Source organism: Hermetia illucens, chromosome 3 (genome assembly GCF_905115235.1).
Source record: "Hermetia illucens chromosome 3, iHerIll2.2.curated.20191125, whole genome shotgun sequence".
Taxonomy (NCBI): domain Eukaryota; kingdom Metazoa; phylum Arthropoda; class Insecta; order Diptera; family Stratiomyidae; genus Hermetia; species Hermetia illucens.
Window position 1 is genome coordinate 122,106,634 of NC_051851.1, and position 7,366 is coordinate 122,113,999.

The 7,366-nt window shown below is 39.2% G+C and overlaps 2 protein-coding genes across 2 annotated transcripts; both read left to right on the forward strand.

Annotated features, from left to right (window-relative positions):
* Positions 1-2,339: 2,339 nt before the first annotated feature.
* LOC119651269 (trypsin-1-like) lies at positions 2,340-3,182 on the forward strand. Its single transcript, XM_038054769.1, has one exon. It carries the CDS (start codon positions 2,386-2,388, stop codon positions 3,169-3,171), a length of 786 nt encoding a protein of 261 aa, XP_037910697.1. The 5' UTR covers positions 2,340-2,385; the 3' UTR covers positions 3,172-3,182.
* Positions 3,183-4,539: 1,357 nt separating this feature from the next.
* On the forward strand, positions 4,540-5,459 carry LOC119651792 (trypsin-3-like). The gene has a single exon (XM_038055559.1). The coding sequence runs from the start codon at positions 4,555-4,557 to the stop codon at positions 5,338-5,340; it is 786 nt and encodes a 261-aa protein (XP_037911487.1). The 5' UTR covers positions 4,540-4,554; the 3' UTR covers positions 5,341-5,459.
* The last annotated feature ends 1,907 nt before the right edge of the window (positions 5,460-7,366 follow it).

Genomic DNA, 7,366 nt, shown 5'->3' on the forward strand with positions numbered 1-7,366 from the left:
CCTAGACAGTTGATTTGGTCCTCCTCTATACAGTCTTCTTGGTGTAGATACTGCCTATTAGATATAGCTGCAACTGGGCGAAATTTCTTTGCTATTTAGGTTGATCAGTTAGAATCGGTAGAGGACCGTTACCGTTTTGGTGTGAGTTTAGCAGCAAATTTCAGAATCTCGATGCATCTGTATGCAATCCAGGACTCAAAATACATATTATACCACCCTCTGTGAAAATTTAGTTTAGTTAGTTTAGTTTTCGGGAAACATCTCAAAGTCCCATCTTCCTCATAGGATTTCAAAATTTTGGAAACGTAAAGCATATGTATGATGGAAATCGTACTATTATTGATAAAGTTATAGTACACCAAATTGGTCTATTTCATGTGAATTCACTATACCCTATAGCTTAAAATGTTGGTGTCATATTAAAGTGAATAGTCGGTCTCTGTGAGTAGTCACACTCGGGGACTTGGAGTTTGATTAGTGGAGTGAATTATTTTAATTAAAATTTGTCTTAAACTGAATTTTTAGGCCATTAATGTTCGAGATGTCTTTGGTGTGAACCCAACGTACTATGGAAACAAAAGTTTATTACATGATTTGCAGTCAGTTCTGAGCTCCTGGAACACCTGCCCAGTCAATTCCCTCCACTCCTTGGTTTTTGAGGTGTGATTTATTTTCTGTTCGTTGTTGCAAATTTGGAAAATACTCATTTGGAGGATCAGTTGGCGGCGGACATTTCATTTCTCTATTTTATAAACTTATTATAAATGGGAAGAATTTCCTGCTGGACTCTCCTGCAGCAACGAATTTTGTTTGGTATCAAGGAGTGTACCAAATGAATAACGTTAGATATTTATCAGTACTAGTGGTCACTTCAAGCAAGACAAAGTATATGGTGGCAACGTCAGCACCAAAAACCAACCAACCAACAACATCAAACCGCACTGGTCTAACGGAAAAAATGAAGATAGGAGACTACAACTTTGAGACCGTCATTAATTTCTCCTATCTAGGGTGGAAAATCATCACCTATAACAGCTACGATGATGAAATCCGCGCGCAGTCGTTGTCAGCCAACAGAGCCTATTTCAGCTTACAAAAATTGTTCCGCTCGAAACGTCTCATCATAGGGTCAAAGCTCTTACTGTACAAGACAATGATCTTGCCAGTCATCATGTATTTCTCGGAGACTTGGGTTGTTAGCAAGAAAAATTGCGAACTCTTGGCCGCGTTCGAGAGAAGAATCCTCTAAAGAATTTTTGGCCTCCTACGTGAGGACGGGCGATTTGGTAGCCTACATAATGATAAAATCTATGAGCGATACCATGACCGTCCGGTTGTGGATAAAATCCGGCTCAACAGGTTACGGCGCGCGGGTCACCTAATCCGTATTGATGAGGATGATCCCACCCGGAAACTCTATAAGGGTAATATCTATGGTAGAAAAAGAAGACGAGGCAGACCCTGCCTGAGATGGAGCGATGGCGTAGGTCAGGATGCCAGACAGCTTTTAGGGATATCGAATTGGTGAATCTCGGCGCATAACCGGGATGTCTGGAGTTAATTATTAAAGCAGGCATAGACTGGATATCGGTTGTTGAGCCGTTGATGATGATGATGATGAGTGGTCATTTCCACTTGTTCCCTGGGATATATGTAGTCACATAATGATTGCTCACTTTGAAAACACGAAGTAACTCCACTCTTAGAAATTGTTCAAACGGGACATTATAAACCACAGAAGTGTGATAGGCAGATTTCACTGCAGCCATCATACAATTTTTGAACTTTGTGATAATCCATAACGAACTTTGTTATAACTCTGAGGAATGGAAGTAATGAATGCGTAACGCCTTTCAACGATCAACGTGTTCGTCATATAATATTCGAATGTTAAGAACTGGGCGTTTGAGACCTACTGGTGAGGAAAGGGAAATGTGGAAATCGTTAATTATACATACCCCTTCTTATAGATGTTTGTAATCTATTGAAGATACTGCGTTGTCTCAAATGGGTTGTTATTCTAAATTTATCAAGTGCCATCAGGTGAGGTCATTGATAATAAGCGGAGTAATATATCTTTCACATTCGTAAATGGGTCTTCAGCAGTGAGGGAAATTCTAAGCCTATACTTAACATACTCATCATTGTAGAGCAGGCCCGACAGACTTAAGTGGCATGTGGACCTTTTTACCTACATTAATAAGTCGAACATGCTACAATTCTGTTTACTATCCCATTAAAGATATTGGAAATTTGCACTTGGAATTTTCTATCTCTTCATCAGATAAAGCATTCTCTGTTAATTACCAGTAATCGCCTTTAGTATATAAGAAAACTTTCATATTCACTCATTTATTTAGTTAGGAAAAAGTAGTCGGATTTAAAATGCGAACCTATTTGTCTGTCCCAGTGTTGTTAGGGCTGGTTTGCTTAGTGGAGCTACGTTCAAGCCGTGTAGCGAACTTGCCTAAACCGGATGGGCGAATTGTTGGGGGATATGCAGTGAATAACATCAGCCAGTTTCCTTTTCAAATATCACTACAGTTATATGGGTCCCACATATGTGGCGGTTCCTTAATCAGTGAAGAATGGGTGTTAACAGCAGCGCACTGTACTGTTGACTTCACGGCACCAGGGCTAAGTATTCGGATAGGATCTCTACGTACTAACTCTGGAGGTGTGGTGGCTAAAGTGCTTAGAATAAGTGAACATCCGCAATACAATGATACAATTGCTGATTACGACTTTTCGTTGCTGCAACTAAGGCCATGGTCGTCCAAAGGAGTTGTGCACGCACCAGTCCGACTTCCGAAGCGAGGGGCAGATGTTGCTGATGGAACCATATTGACAACATCTGGCTGGGGAAATACGCAAAATTCGTCGATTTCGTCCGCATCACTGCGTGCAGTTGATGTACCGAAATACAATCAGGAAGAATGCAATCGGGCCTATTCTCGATTTGGTGGTATAACAGCACGTATGATTTGCGCTGGCTATGCACAAGGAGGTAAAGACTCTTGCCAAGGTGACTCAGGTGGACCACTCACATTAAACGGAACTATTGTTGGAGTTGTTTCCTGGGGATATGGATGTGCTCAGCGTGGATATCCAGGAGTTTACGCCCGTGTAGCATCTGCTCGAGATTGGATAACATCTGTAACTGGATTGTGAACGCATATATATATTTCATTGCCTGAAATTATTTCCTGTTGTGATTTGTAGGAACAAAAATTAAAAATAAACATTAATTTTACTAATAATATTTGTTCTCATAAAAGTAAAAATCTCACAAGCCAAGGAAAAAATCGATTTGGGATTGAGAACGAAAGTTGAGCGTTGTTGGTAGTGGTAGGTATTTGCATGGGGGACCACTTTGGAGCAATAACATACGTAGGTCAAACCTTTAATTTTCATTTCCTTAGCTTACACGTAATAGTGACAATTGAGATTGTAGAGTGGATATTAGACAGTTGGTTGCCCCAAGTTTCTAACGTAAGGAAGCAGTAAAACCGTTCGTACGTGAAGTGTGGAGTGTCCGGTTTCCGGCTTACTTGAAATTCCCTATTAAGTTATCTAGATAAGTAGTATATTGTTGCGGTGTATGGGTTCTAGCACTGTGCTAGTGTACCTACGATTATCATCCTTGATGATTCATTTACTACACACTTGCGGTATGAGCCCCTGTAAGAAAATATTTTCATTAGAGATCCGGTAAAAAGGGTTAAACATTTTTAAAATATTTATGAAAGCAAAGAAAGTTTCCTTCCTATCCATGACAATTCACGTGGATGTTATTCTTTTCTTCTTTTATGAATTACTTTTAAGGTAAAAGTAAAATTGACAACGTCGGCTGTTCATGAACATTAATATTGATTGCCTTGTTGTTCTTTAATGTTCGGATGTCTCCCGTCATGTCTCCTGTCTACTCAGAATATCAATCTAATTTGTACCTCATTTGAGATTGAACTCTGTAATAACGACGGCCCATAACCGAAAGCAAAAGCAGAATCAGAGCTCTAATGAAATTCTTTACACAAACTAAGATACATATAAACTCCAGATAGATAGAATGGATTATCTATTTTTCTATAAGTTTGAATTAAGGAACCCGTGAATACGCTCGCAACTGTGAACAATAATTATGATTCGTGAATAATATATGCTCCCCACTCCTCACTCATAAATATTCTATTCTCAAACCAAAAATGTGAAAATACTTTGAACGTAATAAACCGCAAAAGATAGTTGGTTGCCTGCAATGGATTAGTCAGTAGCCATTCCTGTGTGATATGTAGGTATTGTTGGAAATTTTTTTAACTGTTTACCGTTAAGAATTTCCATTGCCAATAAGCGGAATATTGTGGAATGGGCTGATCATCGTAGAGAATTCACATAATTCTGGGGAATGTTAAACAGCTGGAAATCAATTAGAGTCAATTCTATTCTCCGTGAGGTAAAGCATTTTCTGTAAATAACCAGTAATAATTTGTAGTATATAAGAATAGTTCCGGATTGGTTGACTTACTTAGTTAAGGAAAAGTAGCCTTGTTCAAAATGAGAGCCCATTTCTCGGCCGCAGCACTTTTAGGACTGCTTTGCCTAGCAGAACTATGTTCGAGTCGTGTTCCAAAAGTTCTCAAACCGGGTGGGCGAATAGTTGGTGGATATGCTGTGAGTAACATCAGTCAGTTTCCTTTTCAAGTATCACTGCAGGCATGTCTTTTCTACATCTGCGGTGGTTCATTAATCAGTGCAGAATGGGTGTTGACAGCAGCACATTGTACCGTCCACATCCCGGCATCAAGTTTAAGGGTTCGAATTGGATCTCTAGAGATTACTTCTGGGGGTGTGGAGGCTAAAGGGCTTAGAAAAAGAGAACATCCTCAGTACAACCCCAAAATTGCTGATTACGACTTTTCGTTGCTGCAACTAAAGCCATGGCCATCCAAAGGAGTTGTGTACGCAGCAGTTCAACTTCCGAACCAAGACGCTGATGTTGCCGATGGAATCATATTGACAACATCTGGATGGGGAGATACGCATAATTCTTCGATCTCGTGTGCATCGCTGCGTGCAGTCGATGTTCCAAAATATAATCAAACCGAATGTAATCGGGCTTATTCCCGATTTGGTGGTATAACAACGCGTATGATTTGTGCTGGTTATAAAGAAGGAGGTAAAGATTCATGCCAAGGTGACTCAGGTGGACCACTCACACTAAACGGAACTATTGTGGGAGTTGTCTCCTGGGGATATGGGTGTGCTGTGCCTGGATATCCAGGAGTCTACGCCCGTGTGGCATTTGTTCGAAATTGGATAGCATCTGTAACTAGATTGTGAGAATATATATAAGTGCATTTCATTGCCCGAAATTATTGATTGTTTCGATTTGTCGAAAAAATTCAAAAACAACCATTAACTAATTCATAATATGAAGTACAATTCATCCATTTTGAAGAAATAAACAAGTCGGAATACCGGAAGCTTGCGCTTCGGATATAAAGGTTTTGTGTTCATCTTACGTAAGAAATTTCAACGCACATTTTTCTATCCGTATATAGCTACCAATCCAACATAACGCTTCATATTTTTCCAAACTACGAGGCATACGTACATATTACAGTCGTAGATATTACGCTCACCCTAAACAAACAAACTGCCTATTTCCGAATACTGTACACATATATGCACGTATATAAATTGATCGTACCCATATTTCCGATTTACTTCTTATATCTATTTGAATTAGGCACTACCAGCAAAGTTCGTTAACACGCATATATTATATACCTTCATACACACATGTCTGGTTGACAGATATCTAGAAAACTAAAACAAAATAATTATCTGGGACCGAATTCATAAAAACTCATTTCGTTGTGGTATTGACGAATTGATATGTGATGATGACGTCATGCATGTTGTAGAATGCACGAAATTCACAAAAAATTGTAAAGTTTCACCCCCCATAACTTTGTTAATAATAGTTGGATTTTCTTCAAACTTGACTGAATTGTGCACCATGTCCTTTATTACACCTGTGCTAAATTTTGTACTTCTGCGATGAACTTAAGGGGGGTGCCGGGCAAATTTCTAAAATGTGGAAATATAATATTATTAACTTTATTTCTGCAGATATCGTAACCGGATATATTTTGAGGCCTAGATTTCATAGAGATGCACTACTGTGATTTTTTTCGGATTTTTCGGTTGGATAGGTTCTGAAAACGAGACCTGTTACACTTTTTGGGGGTCATATTTCGAGCCCTCATTCCCCTATGTTTCACCTAACATCAAATATTGAACCAGTTTCGAAAAGTACTAATTGAGGCCTTTCATTTGATACCCCACATGGCTACATTCTGTGAAAAAAAATTTTGCAGCCCCCTTTTCCCTGTATGGGGAGCCCCTCTTAAACTTAATACAAAATGACGCCAGTTGCTGCATGTATAGGGAACGGCAGATTACATACTCGTACCAATTTTCGTGACAATCGTTCCAGCCGTTTCCGAATAAATCGGGTGTGACAGACAGACAGACAGACGGACAGACAGACAGACCGACAGACAGACAGACAGACAGACAGACAGACAGACAGACAGACAGACAGACAGACGGACAGACAGACATCGAATCGATTCTAATAAGGTTTTGTTTCACACAAAACCTTAAAAACGAATGGGGAAACCAGGAGCTGAATGTTCCAGGGTATGAAAGGTTTTGTATATTTCTTATATAAAAACATTTGAGTGGACATTTATCCCATAAGTATCTACCACGTAATGTATATGCATATATTATCTTAAAATATTCACTTTCGCGTGCTACTGGCATCCAAAGTTTTATGAATTGCATTAAAGTTACATTTTGACCTATTATAACTTTGTTGGTAATGGGGCGACTTCCAACATACTTGGCAGAAGCATGCTCTATATTATAGCCTATATTACAGCAGTTTCATGGTTCTAGGATGAACTTAAGTGGGGTTTTGCAATTAATTACTAAAAGTATACTACTATATATTGTTAACTTTATTTGAACAGATATCCGCATGGAGGGTATTTTGGAACCTAATAACGTATAGTGGAAACTTTCAGAGTTTTTTTCAGATTTTTCGTTTGGCTAGGTTCTGAGAATGGGCCCGGGAAAGAAATAACCACTTTTCTGCTGTCGCTCTGCCTCCTTGCGCCAGAAGTCAGACTAGTTTTGAAAAGCACTGACACGTCACATGACCATATTGGGTGAAAAAACTGTTTCACCCCGTTTTGCTTGTAAGGAGACTCCCTTAAATTCTACTTAGATCGATGTAGTTCACTTCACTTACAATTTCCATCTTCCCACCAAATTTGATGTCAATCGGTATAAC

Excerpts from the sequence above, each read along its gene's own strand:
- LOC119651792 (XM_038055559.1), top strand. The coding sequence starts at position 4,555 with ATGAGAGCCCATTTCTCGGCCGCAGCACTTTTAGGACTGCTTTGCCTA.
- LOC119651269 (XM_038054769.1), top strand. The coding sequence starts at position 2,386 with ATGCGAACCTATTTGTCTGTCCCAGTGTTGTTAGGGCTGGTTTGCTTA.